At 34.8% G+C, this 19,019-nt stretch overlaps 1 protein-coding gene and 1 long non-coding RNA gene across 4 annotated transcripts in view; one reads left to right on the top strand and one right to left on the bottom strand.

Moving 5' to 3' along the window:
- LOC134544043 (aurora kinase B-like) overlaps positions 1-9,065 on the top strand; it is a 37,206-nt gene extending 28,141 nt beyond the window's left edge. For all 3 annotated transcript variants that reach the window (XM_063388448.1, XM_063388447.1, XM_063388446.1), the window contains exons 6-8: positions 3,799-3,957; positions 5,476-5,707; positions 6,119-9,065. In XM_063388448.1, the coding sequence (XP_063244518.1) occupies positions 3,799-3,957; positions 5,476-5,707; positions 6,119-6,220 (493 nt within the window). In that variant the 3' untranslated portion in view covers positions 6,221-9,065. The remainder of the gene's footprint in view (positions 1-3,798; positions 3,958-5,475; positions 5,708-6,118) is intronic.
- Positions 9,066-10,107: 1,042 nt separating this feature from the next.
- LOC134544079 (uncharacterized) lies at positions 10,108-18,152 on the bottom strand. Its single transcript, XR_010077514.1, has 3 exons — positions 17,723-18,152; positions 11,476-11,570; positions 10,108-10,696 (listed from the first exon to the last, which is right to left on the bottom strand). It is a non-coding gene; the product is annotated as an uncharacterized LOC134544079 (long non-coding RNA).
- Between the last annotated feature and the right edge of the window lie 867 nt (positions 18,153-19,019).

Genomic DNA, 19,019 nt, shown 5'->3' with positions numbered 1-19,019 from the left:
TAAAAACAGCGAAAGATTTTTATTTTGTAACCGGTCCAGTAGATTTTGAATTAACTTTTTAAAATAAACTCATACTCTATAATATAATACTTTCAATTAAATACACTATAAATGCTTTTGTTTGGTGAATTTATAACAAATATCCATTGTTTATAATTATATAATTCAAGTTATAATTTGATTACCTTTATTTCATGTTTTTCTGTACTGTTCTGTATACATTAACAGTTTTGTAAGTACAAAAAGTGTCATTGTGCATGTTTCGTATAGTTAATAATGTACGTAAGTAAAAGTTACAAAATTTTTATGCGCCATGGAAATTAATTTTGTACTTTGTTTTCTTTTTTTTTTGTTTTTTAAGTTGTTAAGTGATATTGAAATTTGTTGTGCATATACATATAATATAATGTAAATACAGCTTTGGCACCTGGGAAACCAAACTTGCACGATTACAATTTCGCTCGAAATTACTGGGACTCATTTAGCCCCAGTCTGTTTCACTTAAGATGGCTTTAATTACCTTTGTTGCGACTGCTTAATTCTTCAGCCGCTGAATATTTTACTGTAAAATAAACAAAAATTATTAATACATGATTACCTAGTCTGGCACTACATGTTTATTGCTTCACAAATTCTTAATGCTTCACCAGTGGCGAGGTGTGAGGTTTACATGAGGGGAAGCAACAACTCCGTTCATCCCAAAACATGGCTTGGGGGGGGGGGGGGGGGGGGGGTTCCGGGGGGGCCTTCCACTGGGAAAATTTTGATTTCAAGGTATAAAAGGGTGCAATTTAAGTAATTTTCTTAACTGAACATTGACTATTCCACAGGTAGAAAAATTGACTTTTTTTTTAAATTATAAATTATTTTTGAAAAATAATAATGTTTGACTTACATTATTCTGATAATAAAATACCTACTCTACATTATTTATATACTAAGTGGGAGTGTAGTATCATCGATATCTGGTACAAAATATATAAACAGACAACACATGGCAAATTAAGTACTTAAAATAAAGAGAAGAACCTCATAAAAATGTACTAGAATAGTAAAAATTAAATCTTAGTATTTTACGTACCAACACAAAAGAAATTATCTTCATACGTGATCAGAAACTCTGTTAACTGGTACGTGTACCAAGAAACTGGCACGTCAATCATTCCTGAAACGCCACCTCGCCACTTGCCGTGCCGAACTGTAGCTGACATTGCCGAAGCAGTCGGCGGAAGAATTCCACAGTCTGCTTCGGCCATGTTCGCTTCAGTTCGGCAAGAAAGCGTTACCTTCGTAGCTTCTACCACGTATTTTTACAGCCAATCCCCTCCTCAAACTTTTTTTGTACCATGCCACCCCCCTTCCGAAAGGAAACTACTGCGGCGGCCTTCCTGCTGAAAGCAGTCCTATCAGCGCTTCTAAACCTAGCAACGCTTCTAAAACAGCATGTTTTGTGTGTCAACAAGTTCTTTTATTATAGTGCACAGCGCACAGTATTGGGTCCCAAGAAGATAATGTAAAAAATACACACACCTAACTGCACGAGCCAAAGTAAAATACTATTCTGAATAAAATATTTATTTAAAAAATACAATGTCTGGAAACTGCCTGGGCAAGCACTGCTTGCCTTGCTTGCCCTGACGAGACGTCACTGTGCTTCACATAATTCAAATGTCAAAGACTCAAATTTCATTGTCAAAATTGTCACCTACTATGATAGGATGATTATGGGGCTTTTTTACATTGAAATTTTTTGTGCATGTAAATAAACTCTTCAAACAGCTCTAGAATACAGAGAAATTTTTTTGCAAGAGTTTTATACACTAACTTAACTCAAAGTTACTGGGCCCTCATTATTTGAAAATTATAAAGATGATAAAATAGTACGTATAATCATTTGTCTTTGGTATTTTTATTTTACTTCCACCCCTTTTTTTTAAAAAAAAAATTATGTAACTTGTAATGCAATTAAATGCACTGTGTTGTATAATGCTCCTGAAGAAGAATTTACAAACCTTACAACAAGTATAGGTAGTAAATATTTTAAAAATTTTCTATAAACTTTTTTTAGATCTAGCCATGTTAATAAAATATTAATTTATCACTGCAACATAATATTCACTGCACGTATGCAATCATAAATAATATGTATATACATGGTTTCTGTTTAGTTATTTCTTTAACATACAATTTTTTTCCTGTTAAAAATGAGTTTCTTGTGTTATAGTTTACTAAAGTTTTTATGAATGTATGACTAAGTTCAACCATTTATATAACAGTGGCTGTTATTTTATAATTTCCGCTTTGCATGCATTTGGTTGAATTATTTGGTGAGTAAAATATTTATTTTATTTTCAAATGGGCCAATTTTTATTAAAATGCAATATTTATTACACCATCTGGAATCAAACACCAATGAATTACTTATTTATGTAGCTGTTTTTAAATAATTGTGTAATATTTAAAGGAATAATTTTTTTCTTTCGGTTCTTTATACAAAATACATTTATGTTAAAAATATTTGCGGATCTTTTTGACAAACATAACCTCCCGCCTTGTCAATGTGCTGGCCCTCCACACAGCAACGAAAACAAAATACAAAAGAATGAGAGAGAGAGAGAGAGAGAATTTGTGCGTGACCTTGAGACAAGCAATGCTATAGTGCTCTAGCGTGAAAAACTGTAACCACAAGTGCCTTCTTTTCGAAAGCAGAGCTGTATGGCGGGGGAGCTTCCAACTACCTCAGTTTAGATTTCAAAACTAGCTGAATAAATCGTATCCCCTTGCGACTTCTATACATTATATATAAATTCAATGGTGTTGGTGAGAGTAGAAGGGGCCTTGAAGCAGGGTGCGGCACATTGGGCTTAGGGTGGGCATAGCCCTGGTTGAGCTCAAAATATAGTTCGAAAAATTTTGTTTGAGTTTGTTTATTTTTTGTCTGAAAAAATTTCTGATATGACCAGCCCTTACTGCGAAGTGTGACCAAAATGAGGCTGAAACGGAAAGATTCACAACCCCTTTAGTGGTCATGCTATAGATCAGGTTCAAAATTTCTGTAAATCCGGTAAATATTACCGAAATATTTTGTTGAACTTAGAGCAAGAGGTGAATATATTTGTTTAACAGTTAGTTTATGGGAGTGAATAGTTATTTTATTTTCATGAAAGTTTTCACTAGCAGAACCTACCTATCTGTGCCAGGCCCATATCAAGCTTGTGGTCACATGTAATTCTTATCATAATTATATATCATAATTATATATAGGAATATTCTATAAATTCTACAAAGAGTCTGGATGCTTTAAAATGGAAATGTTTTGGCTGCATGAAATATGTGCAAATGTTTCCTTTATCCTTTTGGGATTCAAGAAAATACTTGTAGCGTAATTCAGTTTATTCAGTTTCCTGAAATTTATTGAATTGTCTAGAAGTTTCTAGAATGTTATTAAGATTATTGTTATTATTTACAATTTTCAAAATTAAAACTTAACTGCTTTAAGAAAATGCATTACTACATTTTTAATTTTACTGTATTTAGCATATTTCGCCTTCAATTTTTCTTGGATGCCTGCAAAATTTAAAGAAAAAATGTTTCACTGTATGTTTGAATTTGATTAAAAAAAAATAGGTATTCAACATTTCATACAAATGAGAAAAAAAAAACAGGATTTGCATAAGTCTAGCTTTAAGGGATTATTTTTGACTATCGGTACTCTCCTAAATTAATAAAATGTTAAAAGTTTAATGTTGTCTGTCCATTGAAATATAGTGTGTTGTAGCTGTGTTTTCATCATTGCAGGACTGCCGAATACATATACCAGCTAGCCCATGCCCTGGACTACTGCCACACAAGGGGTGTGATTCACAGGGACATTAAACCAGAGAATCTTCTGCTGAGTGCAAGGGGAGTTCTGAAGATTGCTGACTTTGGATGGTCAGTCCATGCTCCGTCTTCCAGGTAATTTGAAGCATTCTCGAGCGTCTAACATCTGTAAGTGGTGGGGCTAGGATATTATACTGTTTCAGGCTAGCTCACTTTTCAAAAATTGTATTAGGCAGAGTTCAGATATTACACTATTCAGGATGTAACAAAGTTTGTTTAAGAGGTAATGGAGGGTGGTAAGAAAATATCCATTATCATGTCACACAGTTTGGAGAGTTAACTGCCCAAACTTTTGTAGGATACAAAAAGATCCACAGGCCAGAATTGGCTACTTCTGCTTTAGGAAGAGATGCAATATAATACAAAGGGCATGCAGTGTACCCAGCTGATCCCATTTTCAGACTGGTAATATCGCTCATATGATTGTATGGATACAACTGATATGATTGTATGGATACAACTGCAGCTAATTGCAGCTCACAGAAGTTTCAGAAGTTAACATTAGAAATGAGTTAGTATACATACAGCACCAAAATTCAAATTTATGCAAATTATGACTACAAAATGTAATTTTATATCCCTATATAACACACAATGTGAGTTAACACATTGTATAACACCAAAATACAAGTATAGTGAAGGGTACTTAATTTGGCAAACTATGGTTCAATACATTTTGTAATATGGCACCAATCAAACGCTCACGTTAATATTTTTTTCCCCGTTGGATTCCGGCAATAAACTTTGGCCGCCAGGTCGCATTACTGCGCTGTCAGCATTTTTAATTCATTTCAGTACAGTGTTTTCTGTTTTATAGTGGGTTACATTTTACATTTAACGGTTACATTACTGTAATGATTTATTGAAGAGATCTGAATCATGTACACAAAGTATCGTATAATTTTTGAACAGTAATGCTTACCTGTATTTTTTCTATAAAGCAGCAGGTTATTACAACTTGTTTTAAACACAATGGTGTTCCCACTAAAGTTGTATAGATGTTAGTTACTCTGCATAGTAGTGGTCCCAGAGTAAAGACATTTAACATTAATTATATCATAAACTGCCTAAAGTGAAATTTAAAAAAAAGTATCATTCATAAAATTTTTTAAAAACATTTTGTAAATCCCATAAATTTTACTCCTGATCATCCAATATTTTGTAAATGTTCTTATTTCAGTACTTGTCACTAATAAATAATAAGGCAATAATAAATGGTTCAAGTAGATTGGAAAACTGTGTGGTTACATGGTTGTAATTACTTCATGTCTTCATAAATATTGATTAGATATATTGAAAATTATTGAATTTAAAAAGTACAGCTCTTTTATGGTAAAACTATATTGTTTTCCGCAAAAAAAAAAAGAATTTTAAACCAATTACACTTAAGTTTAAAAATCTTACTTAGTTAAAGATAAAGCAATAAAATCTTGTATATATGTATAGAATGTGTGTTAATGTCAATCGATTTTTTTTCCAGTTTGATGATAAATGTTCAGTTCCTTGTATATTAGAATCGTATTGCTGTGCTTGATACTTCTGAAGTGAACGTAGGGTGAATATTACCTACTAATGCTCAGGTGTGAATTGCAGGAGAACAACTCTTTGTGGCACCCTGGATTACTTGCCTCCAGAAATGGTGGAAGGCAAGACACATGACGAGAAGGTTGACCTCTGGAGTCTGGGTGTTCTCTGCTATGAGTTCCTGGTCGGCCACCCGCCTTTCGAGACGCCTTCCTATCAGGACACGTACAACAGGATCCGCCGAGGCTACTACTTGTGCCCTCCACACGTCACTGTAGGGGCCAGGGACTTGATTTCAAAGGTAAAACAGTGTTCTTCCGACATTTCATTCTATCTCTGCCACACACACTGACACACATGAAATTAGAAATATAAATTACAGCAACACATTGAAATATTCCTTGAAACTCCTTCTAGAAAGTAAGGTGAAGCCTGCCACATACTAGGTCTTGTGAGTGCACTGAAATGAAAAAGTATCCTTCCAGCCTGGGGTTTACATGGAAAAATGTTATTGTTTATTTTGTAAACTAGTTAGTTGCCAAACTATTTTTTGAATTAAAAGTATAATTTAGTACATTTATTTTGTAAAAAACAAATTGATTATGTACATTAATTTTTTCAGTAGTTGACTTAAGAGTACTAATTTCTGAGTATACTTGTTCTAATTAGTCAGTGTTTGTTAATTAATGTTTGTGTTTGTTTCTTTTTTCAGCTTTTAGTGGTTAATCCTTCTGAAAGACTCTCGTTGGAAGAAATTATGAACCACAAATGGATTGTGGAAAATGCCTCCAGGGTGATTTCAAAAATTAAATAACAGACTGAAAACAACATTGATGTCTGTTTAATGATAGCATCATGGTTATATGTTTTAGAACAGGATATTTATTTGCCATTTATATGTGATACAAAATAATCTTGTTTTTATTGTCAGCAGATATGATATGCTGAAGTTTTTTTTGGGTTGCAAATAGCATGTTTGTTGTGTTTTCACATTTTTACTGTCCTAAAATTAAAGATTGGTTTCTTGCACATTTTATTTTTTAATAATTGTGAAATCTAGTCTGAGAAAATAGTATGCTCTTTGTGCTCATCATTGTGATAGGCAAATGTAAGTTTTCTTAGACAGTATTGATGTTTATGTACTTTATTTTGATTGTTAAGAAACAGTGTAATGCTATTTACAGGTCTTCTAACGATTTTTAAAATAATGTCATTAGTATTTTTAATATCAATGTACTTTTCTTTGTATGGTCGTATTTATTGGTTGTTTTTGTTGCTGAGGGACTTAAAACTTGTTCAGTATTTTGAAACCATTTTGTAATACTGCTCATTAAAATGATTAAACTTATCGTTCTGAAACTTTTTGCTTTAAATATTGTAGTTCATATCTTTCATTTTGATGGGGACGAAGCACTTCCCTAAATACATATTTGTGTGTGGTAACAGTATGCTTCTTGTGTTTACAGTAAAATAGATCAAATCTGACACACAATTTCACAAACTAAATTAAAGTTACAGGAATAAGTGATTTGGAACACACATTATGGATTTGCATAGTAAGTGGAGACTTCCAATAGGCCTATTGCCCATTAAATTTTTACCTGTGATTGTGTGTTTATTACAGGAGAGAAGCAGTGAACTGATTTTTATTCCATCTGTCAGTTACTAATGGCTAATGAGTGTGGCGGAAGGCCTTTGGACTCCGTCAAGATCTGCAAAATGTCACTCAAAATAAAAATAATATATCTTAAGATTTCAAAAACTTTGGAGGGGGGGGGGGGGGTAGCAGTAGAGCTGGTGCAGGGACGTCTAACCTCTTTGGAACCGGGGGTGTAGGGTGTTGACTGAAAAAAAAAAGTATTATTCATCCCACATCGTTTCAGGTTTATTTCCAGTAAACTATGACCAACACATAAATAGATAAATAAATAATGTCAAACTACTCTTTTCACAATAAATAAATAAATAAATACTTCTTTGAAATAAATAAACATTAATTTATCCTCTTCTTAGCATGAGTATTAACTTTTAAAATGAAATGATAAAAGTTTACAAACACCTCGACCCATCCTTAGGCTAAATTAACGAAAGAAATTTAACATTACTGGATTCCAAACTGTCTGCCCTCCTGGAAAGAAACAAAAAGTTAAGCCATCCTAACACAATTAAAATTACACTCGCATTATTTATTTTACTCTTGCTAAAAAGTTAATTACGAGTTCGCCATTACTTACAACACCTTCTCTGAACGGCAGCACCCAGGGTGGCCCATTTATTAATTCCCCCTCACATTGTCATCACGTCGAGAACCCCGGCTGCGATTTCACAACACAACCGACATACAGCCAACTGACGCTATCCCCTCTCCACCGGCCGTGCCAGACTCGCATTGCTTCCGCCAGATTGCGACACAGACACCAGCGCGTCAGGTGCGCGCGCCTGCGTAGAAACAGCAACGCAGCGGAAACAAAACAGGGTGGCCGACGCTCACGATGTCGAAACTGCCCGCAGCTGGCCAGGCCGCGGACGGCAAATCACGCCACTGTCCCAGAAAAACAGAGTGTTAGCAATCTACCGCGCCGCGATGAAAAAAAAAAAACACTGAGTGTCGCAAGCAAGCATCAGGCACTTAAGCGGGCTCACAAAGCACCACTGCGCAAAACCAAGTTCAATAAACACTTCACGTAAAATTTTACAGCGTGACATGAGTATAGAGACCATCTGTGGCCCCATTATGTCTGTGGAGTTATGCTAAATAATGGACTCTCTCAAATTTTAAATTTATTTTCACCAAATCACTAACTTCTTATAATGTTCTTTATGTAAGGGGTTTTAAAGCACTTTTATTTGTCCCTCCCCCCCCCCCCCCCCCCCCCTTGCACATTGTCAGGAGTTGCTTGACTTCTGGGTTGTAGTGTCTAAGGCGAATCTTTACTTTCGACGCGGCTGCAACCCAACAGCCAAGCAACTTCAAGCCCTCAAATATCATCAATTTTTTGTTATTTGAAAGGTTTGATAATAAAGTAAATGATAAAAAATTTGTTTCCAAATATTACATAAACTGAAAAAAAAAAAAAGTATTTGCTACCAGCCTAAATGTTCTCAGAATGTTTGTAGACCTGCAGAAAACACCAGTGACATGTATACGTAATGCCCACTGTATCTGGTTGGATTGAATGATTCTTCAAATCTTAATTTTCTGTTTTTTTGCTCATACATTTGTTATTACCGGCTCTTGAGTTCTATATTTGGATTCAAAACATTCTTTTCATAATAAAATTCAAAATATGGATATAAGCAAAAAAGTGGATACAAATTACTGGTTTTTTACATATAATGTTTGTATAAGATTATCAAAAATATAGTATTATAGATCAAATTACAATTTGTACTTCCGGTGACTTGCTGTAATGAAACTGTTTTTCCATGGTTACAGAAACCAGTACAAGTAATTGGTGGCACAAGTTTGTTAGTTTTGGAAATGTGCATGCATCTTAGGTGACTTTTTGCAATAAAAAGAAAAGTTACTACCTATTATTTGTGTTTTGAAACTAGTAGGAATATATCTTTACAACAAAATCATAATTGTCGAAGGACATTCATACCTCATCTTACTGCTAAAATTGTAAAAGTGCTTCCATTGACATTTATTTCTTCCTGTAAATGTTAAAAAAATATATATTTTAGCTACAACAATTAAAGTATGTATTTTGTAGAATGAAACACCATTGCAAGGCATCTAAAACGTATTGCCAAATAATGACAGACACCAACATGTTCACAAGATAGCCATTTTAGAGACATCTTATGGGAAAATCTGATGTTCAGATCCATATTGATGGACATATACTAATTTAGTTTAATAGGCATGCATTCTCAGAAATATAGCTCATAGTGTCTTTCTGATTTATGTCAAAATTCTACACACACTAAACGTCAATTCACTATTTTTTTCCATATATATTTTCAATGGTTTCTTGATGGAAAAATAATTTATGTATTACTGAAGTATTCATTTATTTGAATAGGCAGATGTCCTTTGAATGAAGTGATAGGTATATCAAAGTGGTTTTTAGGACCTTCCATTGTCTGAAAAATGTGTAAAAACTTAGAGTAAACATTATGTGCTGCCTAGCTTTCAGTGGAGTGAATTTTCATTTAATTTTTTTTATAAAGATCAGATTATTAACTATTAAAATATCAATTGAATAAAAAGTGTAGACATCATCGTAATAAAAATGTACCATAACAAGACATAATCATTCACCCAACTATCAGCATAAAATTCAAGTGGCATGTAACTTGAACCAACGTAGTGTGTTCTTGCAGGAAAATCAGAGGTTTATTTTTGCAATATTAATTTGTTTCATTGTTTATACTTTTTACAAGTAAAACTGTCACCAGGAAAAGAATAAACACTGAATTGTTACTGACCAACCTAGTTCAAAAGACCAAGGAATATTGTATCTTGAAGTTGACGCCTTCTGCCTTCTGCCAAGGTGATGTTGAGGGTGTGGAGTTGCTTCTGGGCGCCAACTAGCAATAATAGCTACGTGCTAGTGCGTAGCAGAGACTCTTGACTCAGGGCGTGACGTCGCCACGTGGCCGGCAGGCAGTAAGGGTCGTTCCGTCAGAGTTACCCCCGGCTGTTTTAGCCACCAGGGACGCTATACTACGGGCGTTGTAACAAATACGCGGGGCTCGATTCAAAGTGGTTTATTGTCAGGCACGCTATACATGCGCTGCGTCGTGCATGACCCGCTTACTGGGAGCCGCGCTCTACAGGACACGTTTCTGATGTGCTGAAAACTCACGCAATTCCGGTAGAGATGGCAAGGGCGGAGGTCGAGAGGCTCCGCGGGCGACTCACGTCTCGTCTCCTTGGAGGGCGGTGATTAACTGGCGATGGCTGTGACGTCCGCACGACTCCCCAGCCTCGCTCCCGCGAAAACGTGTCGTGTGCAAAAGTAATCCCGGGCCATGCACGCCGCCTGATCGCGCTAAAGTACAGAATTACAATTAATATTTAAGCACAGTCATTACTTAATTAATATTGTTTTTTAGAGTGCTGAATGTTAATTTCAAAGTCCAGGTAATCAGGTCACCTAACAGTACCCCCTTGGTCGACTTTTGCGCGGGCGACAGTCGATTAGGCAGGGCAGCTTACGTTCGAGGCGTTGCACCACCCTGCACCCAGGTGCGTTCACGTCGCACACGCTCGGGGCGAGGCGGCGATGCGCCATAGCGGTCTGTGCGGATTCGAGGAGCACTAATGTTTGGCGTCAAAGTCCTATAAAACATGTAAAAGTATACCAATTTTGAAATTCAAAATTTGTATCTATTGTGTAAATTTTACTTAATCCCAAATGTGTGAAAAGTCTGCATTATTATGGTAATAGTGATAAACAGCATTTTTGTCTAAGTAGCTGCAGTAGTCCAGAGTTATTAGATATTTATTGTTTCCTTCAAAAATACAACATTCCTTGCTATTGTTAACACATCTGAATAATTCTCAAGAAGTGTTAAAACAACAAGTAAAATATTGATGCAACATTAGTATAGTTACAACTGTGTTAAAAGTGTTGTACTGGTATAAATTAGGTACTAACCTGTGTATATTAGTGTTTTCATTCAAGTGATATATGTACTTACTGGAATTTTTAAGACATTTGCAGTCAAGGTCAATTGTGAATTGCATTAAATTAAAAGATAAAATATCTAGATGACAAGCTTTGAAGGTTTCAATTAAAATATATTTTTCCTTCAGTGGGGACCTAGGTAGAATGATTTCTCGACCCTGAAAACTGCTATTATATAAATTTGATTGAAATTGTTTAACTTTAGCAGTTTTCAAGAATGCTAGTGTATGTGCATGTGTGAATGTGGGGGCGTACCTATGTATGTACATTCACACTATACTCACAATAGCTGCTTGTTTAATAGTATAGGATTAATGGTTGATGTAACATTACTGTGGTATTAGTTAGCATAAAAAAAGGTTTTGAATTGTAGGCCCTACATAATTTACAATGCATGTATGTTTAGTGTATTGCTAGCCTAGCCTCTTACCTGTTGTGTTCTGAAGAAGTTTTCTGCTTGAATCACTTCCTGTCCGATAAGCATTTATCAGCATTGGGCAAGGTTCCCAGAAAGTTAGCTACAAACTAGAAGTCACAGATAGGCGTTAGCTACAGCAGATGTGGCATAACTCTTAGAATAAAGTAACACAAGAAACTGGATTGATGATGGTGAATAAAGAGGCTCATTTTGAAATATTTTTTTTAATGTGTTATTTTTTATTTTTTATCACTAATGTAATGCTTACAAAACATGCCATAGTTTTCACAAACGTTGAGCACACACAGGGCCAAGTGGCTGCTCGTCTAGCTAGGGGTACATTCCTTAAGTGAGCCCGAGCGAAAATAGCTACCTTCTAGCATGTCAAATACACACAGGCCTTGTGATTCAACAATGAGGAAGTCCAGGAAATTGGTTTTTAATAGAAATTCTATGACAAACATACCATTTTGATGGCATAAATTAATCATTGCGATTGCAGCTGGTTTTATGTTCAATGTCTACTCCCTGGCAGTGGATGTATACAACTGAAAAACATGTCTTGGCATTTTCATCAGTCATTTAATTTACTTTATTTCATATAATTTTTGATTTTGCATCAAGATAGAATCACCCTTAAATTCTATTATAAAAAAGAGTTAAGCACAAATAATAAACGTATCTCAAGGAAATAATGGATACAGCCACATGCATTTGCATTGCCTTGTGTTTGGAGCAGAATGACAGAACATGTTCCAAGACTATATTCTGGTGGGAGCGTGCTTTGCTGTCTTATCACGGGAGAAGATCTGCATTTAAATATTTTTTTTTTGTATTAGTCACTTGTGCAGTTCTGCTTTCACTGTACTCCGGGTACTTATTTACTGTCTATTTTTCTTTGTAACAGCTTTCATAAAGTTACAAAACCTCCTTCAGTGAGTGTCAAATTTTTCTGTTCATTAAAGTACTGTAAAATCCTACTGTAAAGTACTTCAATAAAAATGCATTCTTTTGTATTTAAATTTGAAATTATGTACTGTAGGTATTTTTGTACTTAAATATATTACACACCTTCAATAAGACATTGTATTTTGAGGAGAAGTTAACAGGATGTCAGGGCAGCTTAGTTAATACAAACTGTCAACAAAAAAATAAATACTAAATACCTTATTATATCATGTCGTCGGTCTAATTAGCAAACCTCGTAACTCCACTTTTTGTCAAAAATTAGTTTTTGGTACTACTATATACTCAGTTATGTGTTCTATTACCATTCCAAAGATCATAACAATAAACAATACCTATGGGCTACAATCCTATTTTCAGAAAACCTCTTATCTCCAGCTGTCGATTTCCTGCATATTAGCATACCTCGTAACTCCATTTTGTTAGTAAACAAACACAGTGTTATTGTGGACTGTCTATTAATTGTTTTTAAAATATTATTCTAATTTTTTCGATATTGTTTATACGTATTGAGCAGGTACATTTTATTATTATCTCACACTTTAACTATTGTCCATCGGTTATTTATGCATACAAAACACTTATTGCAATAAATTATACTTTTCAAACTTTTGTAATACAGGCCATAATATCAAATGTTTTTGGAGGTAATGTCTAAACTATTTTATACGATTTAGCTATCCATTCTTCATTTCAGAATGTCAAGAGCCAAGAATGATTTCGGCATGGATCTCATGAGTACTCCTTGTAGAACATCATACATTCTTTACGATATTGGCACTTTCATTGTTTTCTTTTACTGTTTTCGATTTGAAAGCCAAAGATGGCTTCTGTTATCTGTGGAACGAGACTGAGAGGGGCCTTGGTTCAAATGAGTTTGCTACAATAATTTGCAACTTCATCTTGTCGCAACTACCTTTGAGGAACGATGCAGACAAATTGATACTGGATAGTGATGGTTGCTGCTATCAGAACAGAAATGTGACCCTCGCCAATGCACTCTTACAGATATCGGTGACAAAGTGTGTAACGATAAAGAAAAAGTTTCTGGAGGTCGGACACACACAAATGGAGGCAGACTCCATGCACTCGAAGATAGAAAATAAGCTGAAATACAAGAAGATTAATGTTCCAGCTGACTACATTGCAACTTGCAGGGAAGCACACAGAAATCCACGTCCATATGAAGTTCATTATTTGACTCACAGTTTTTTTTTTTTTTTTTTTTAAATTTGATCATGCTAGCTCTATCAGACCAGGCAGAATAACTGGGGATCCATGTGTTACCGACATCAGAGCCTTGAAGTACACTCCAGATGGGGTTATTTCCTACAAGTTGGGTTTCACAGAAGAGTGGAAGAACTTGCCTATTCGCAAAAAGAACATTACTTCTAAGCCATTTAATCGTTTGCCAGCACTGTACACTGAGAGGCTGAAGATAAAGAAAACTAAATACGACCATTTGCAGTCCCTGAAAACAACTATGGAGTCAGACTATCACTTATTTTATGATAGCCTTCCTTTTCAAAACTGAAGCATTAATTTTCTGAGGGGTATTTGTTTTTTTTGTTTTTTTTTTCCAATTTGTTGGAGTAATATTTATTGCCTCATTTATCAGTATTTAAAAGCTAGCTTTATCTTGATGTTCTTTCAAACGAATTCATAGTCAATGTTGCTTTTATGTACTATACAATATTACTGTTGTGTATTGTATACTGTCCTTACTGTTCAATATCGGAAATAACCCTTGTATTGTTAGAGATACTTTTTTATAATACACGAATAAATATGTTGCTATAAATATTCATCTCAAAATTGTTCTAATATCAATATTAAGTTTACGCCAATAAGAATATTTATATCTTATCAAACCTCGTATCTCCATATTTAGTTTGAATTTAAGATTGTAAAACCTCGTAACTCCATTAAAAAAAGGTTTAGTAATTAAAAACTGACACAGAGTTTGTTGACAAACGTCAGGGGGTGTTTTAACTTTTATGTGATGAATTAAACACATATTTAGTACAAACAAAAAAGTTATTCAGTTTTTTGCTTCTCTTGTAAAATTTGTCTTCAGGGAGTTACGAGGTTTGCTAATTAGACCGACGATGTGTACAAAATGGTAGCAAATTGATCTTCCTTGTTTGTGTGCCTGGATCTACTTACGTTTTAGGGTGCAAGTTTTTCAATAGTTAGCTTTATACAATTCTTACTAAAGGAAAGGAGGCATAAGTAAAGTAAACACGTACTGGTATAGGTTATGGCGTGACTAAAACTGAATGAAGCAAGTCCCAAATGTGATATTAAAACTTAGCGTGTAACATCGTCCCGGGCTGCGCCCTTCTGAGCCCGATGTGCCACCACCTCCTCCCTTACACGCTGCGAGCCCACTCCTTCCACCACCACCCTCTATGACCGCCCGCCGAAGTGTGTGTGTGTGTGCGCGTGTGTCGGCCCGCGCCCACCTATGTGACGTCAGCAAATATTGTAATAGGACAATATGGGAAACTCGCAAAAAAAACGTGAGACAAGTGATGTCAGCGACCCTGGTGGCGTGGAGTGATGGTGCGGTTTGCTAATGACGGTAAATGGCTTTGAAGTGTGTTTGACACGAGATGTTGACGGTTCTACTGGCGAATAAATGAGAGTAGTGTTTGTGAATTGTAATTAAAAATGGCTGGAAACGTTTGTGCTGTTTTTGGTTGCAAATATTACAGTGTTTCTAACTGCGCCAAGTCTTTTTTCAGATTTCCAACGGACCCAGCACAGTACGTGTTATGCTCACTCAATCTTAACCCCTTTGTTATGATAATTATTGTATTTCATTATTTTGTAATTTTTATAATAATACCTTATCATTTTTGTAACAAGTTTTGGTTTTAGCTATTTCCTAGGAACCATAATTTTTTTTAAGAAAATGTTTTGTTTGTAGGTGCAAGCAATGGATTTGGAAATGCTGAAGAGCTGACTTGGATATTGTTGTTAAGGGCGCGGTTCAGTGACTAAAAATCACTACTCTAACAAATATTTATGTTTTGGCAAAAATGTGAATAAAACCATCGAAATCAACTACCCGACAACTCCGCCCGGTCAGTATAAGTGTCTGCGTAGCTGGGAACAGCGGTCATTCGAGTCAGGCTCTTCAGAGGAGGAGGGTGTGTTTCTCCTCTCTCCTGGGGCCCTATTCTTGACGCTGCTGGAAGAATTCCGCTAGCGGAATTACTTGATTCCACCAGAGATTTGCTAAACCCTATTCTTGAACACTCGCTAGCGGAATTATGTATCGGAATTACGTCACAAACTACCGGAATTATTCCGCCACCTCGTGAGCTGGCGGAATCACAATTCCGGTAGAGATTTAAACGTTGTTTGTTATTTGAAACCATGATTTGTCCAAAATGGAGTCTCTGGTATGGTTCTGAATTTTTTTTAAATCGTTTGTATGTTTGGTTAGTTTAGGTTAGCTACATTTAAATCTCGTTTAATAATGCGTGTGTTTATATACTTATATTATATTACTTCATTTAAAACCAGAAATAACTTATTCGTCTCATTATGTTATGTGATTATTCAGATACGCCATGTGATGCTTTCAACCTTCAAAATTCGTGTGTGCGTGGCGAGAAAACTTTTGTAACAATTTAACTAATATTTAATGTTTTAAGTATTACATTTTTGTTTGTGTGATTTGCAATGGCAGGTATTTAAATATTACTTTACGAAAGTTATATTTACCATCTTCCATTAAGTACTTAATATTGTACCTACTTAGCATAAAAAACTTTGAAATTTTTGCTGTGTATAAATTTGTGGCTTATTTGACGTGTATTGTGATAAATACAATACCGGTAACGTAGTTTCCATATTACGTAATTCGTTTTTGACACCAAATATTGCAATCGTGTGTCATGTTTTGATGGAACAAAACTATAGTGGTAGTTAGATTATGCACATGTATTCGTTAAAAGTACATCCATCCCGGAATTGAAAAGTACTCGAAATGAGTCCATTTATAGGTATATGAATTTCCCACAGTGATAAGTGATTGTGAAAATAAAGGTTATCCTATTTACCCTTCCCTATCTTGCAAACAGAGCCAACATTCCTACCACGCAAATAATATGATTGAAAACAACACACACCGATGAAAACCCACACAAGTATTATTAAATAAATGATGAAAGAAGATATAGTTGAAAGATTATGTTAATAAATTCATAACATTGTTTTCAAGAAGCCCCTACACCAAACAATTACAAACTTTGGTAAAAGTTCCGTTTTGCTTATACAGGTGTATCCAGATATACCTTTGATTCTAATGGCATAATCCTGTACACCTGATCCTGTGTTATATGATGCTTATCTTTTTTATCAGTTGGAATAACTTCAGATTTCGCGCTGTCGAGCGAAATGCGTCGGCGCTACGCGCCTGCCCACTGCTAAAAAAATAAGCATTATGTACCACAGGATCAGGTGTACAGGATCATGCCAACAGGATCACAGGTTAACTTGGATACACAATACGGAACTTTTACCCATTTCCCCCCGCACCATGAGATAATTGCCAGATGTTCATAAAATGTTATCATTTTGTATTGACTTGCAGTTATAAAAATCTTAATGTACACATTCACAATTGTTTGCTGAATCAAGAAACACCGCATAAAATTTATTTTCACCTCAAATTTTACACTAACATAAAAAGTTGCGGCAAAGTCAGCAGAAACAAACTAAGAAACGATTACTTTTAAGTGATAAGAATTTTAGGTAAATCTGTATTGTACGGATTAGCGCCAACAAAAATAGTACAAATATGAAATAACTTTCATTATATGCTCTTTTACGTCCTCTTTTCAAAACCGCCTGCGGAGATTAAAAATTCCAATTACTTTTGGAGATATCGCCGTTCTTATTTTGCAATACAAGCCCTATGTAATCATTCAACAGACGCCATTTTATATTTTGCCGTGTGTGCGTGAATGCCTAAATAACAGAAATTTTCCATTAGGTAAGGTTAGTTACATGATAAATACATCAAAATAAACGGAAATTAAAAATAATATTAATTAATTTTACTTGTATAGTTTTAAGTATTTATAATGTAACTGACCTGACCTAACAAAACGGGACAAAGGTAGATTAGGTCAGGTCAGCTACAGTATAAATACTTTGAAACTGAACGGACATTAAAAATAATAAAATTAATTTTAATGGTTGTTTACATTTAAAGTATTTATAATGTAGCTGACCTGACCTAACAAACCGGGAAAAAGGATGAACAGTAGGAACTCACGTAATTTTCTTTTTACGTGATGTAGTCGTTCAACTACGTCGCGAAAAAAAAAAAAAAAAATCATACTCGTAAACAAGCAACACTGGTGGAACGCGGGAAGCCTACGATTCACTCATCCTTCTGGACATACCCGAATACTCACGTTGGCAAGCCTTCTTTCAACAGACGAGAGGCAAACGCCCGATCGTGCATCTTCGGGTTTTTTTGTTTATTGTAAATAAATATGCAACTCATGAAAACTAATGGTCAATTAGGTTATGTTAGCTACATTATAAATACTTGAAAACATTGTGGATGGTTGATTTGGTTAGGATAGCTACATTAAAAATACTGTGAAATCATGTTAAGGGTTACCTAGCGCTAGATAGCTACATATTAAAAAGTTATTTGCTAAGCAACCATAAAATGATTTTACAGTTTTTTTAATGTAGCTATACTTACCTAATATAATTAACCATCCACAGTGTTTTAAAGTATTTTTAATTACTTCTTGCTAATTTTAAGAAAAGAAGGCTTGCCAACGTGAGTATTCGGGTATGTCCATAAGGATGTGTGAATCGTAGGCTTCCGGCTGAACTCCGCATCAGTGCACATCACGAAAATTAAAAAATTCCATATCTCCTAAAGTATTTGGAATTTCTGATCTCCGCCGGGTTTAATGAAAAGAGGAAGTTAAAGAGCACAGAATAAAGGTATTTTCGGATTTTTAAAATTTTTTTTAAAAAAAATCGCCAAAAAATTAATATTAAAAAATTCGATATCTCCAAAAGTAATTGGAATTTTTAATCTCCGCAGGCGGTTCTGAAAAGAGGACGTAAGATAGCATATAATGAAAGTTATTTCATATTTTTACGATTTTTTTTGGCGCTAATCCGTACAATACAGATTTACCGAATTTTAAATTCTATCAAGTAAGCAGAAACAATAAACTAAAAAACGAGTACTTTTAAGGGATAAGAATTGTAAATTTTAATAAAATTCTTGCCACAAACTATCAGCACGTTTCTTGGTACAACTGTAATGCTATTACCTGTGAAACTTATTATATTTGTATGAATTGTGTTATAAAAAATTATGTGTCATATTATGCCAAAACAGAGCTATGCTCTCCGGAACATTGTAAAAATAAATAAATAAATAAATAAATTTTCCTCTGGACAAAGAATCATTTTTTTCCATGAATGATAGCAAAATTTCCCGTTGTTCGGCCGTAACTTTACAGCTCATTTCAATTTGATAAGTAGATCTTCAACCTACACCCCTACTCCAACAAGAGGATATTTACAAAGAGTAAACA

This window comes from Bacillus rossius, chromosome 1 (assembly GCF_032445375.1).
Source record: "Bacillus rossius redtenbacheri isolate Brsri chromosome 1, Brsri_v3, whole genome shotgun sequence".
NCBI lineage: Eukaryota > Metazoa > Arthropoda > Insecta > Phasmatodea > Bacillidae > Bacillus > Bacillus rossius.
This window is presented reverse-complemented; position numbering and strand designations above follow the sequence as displayed.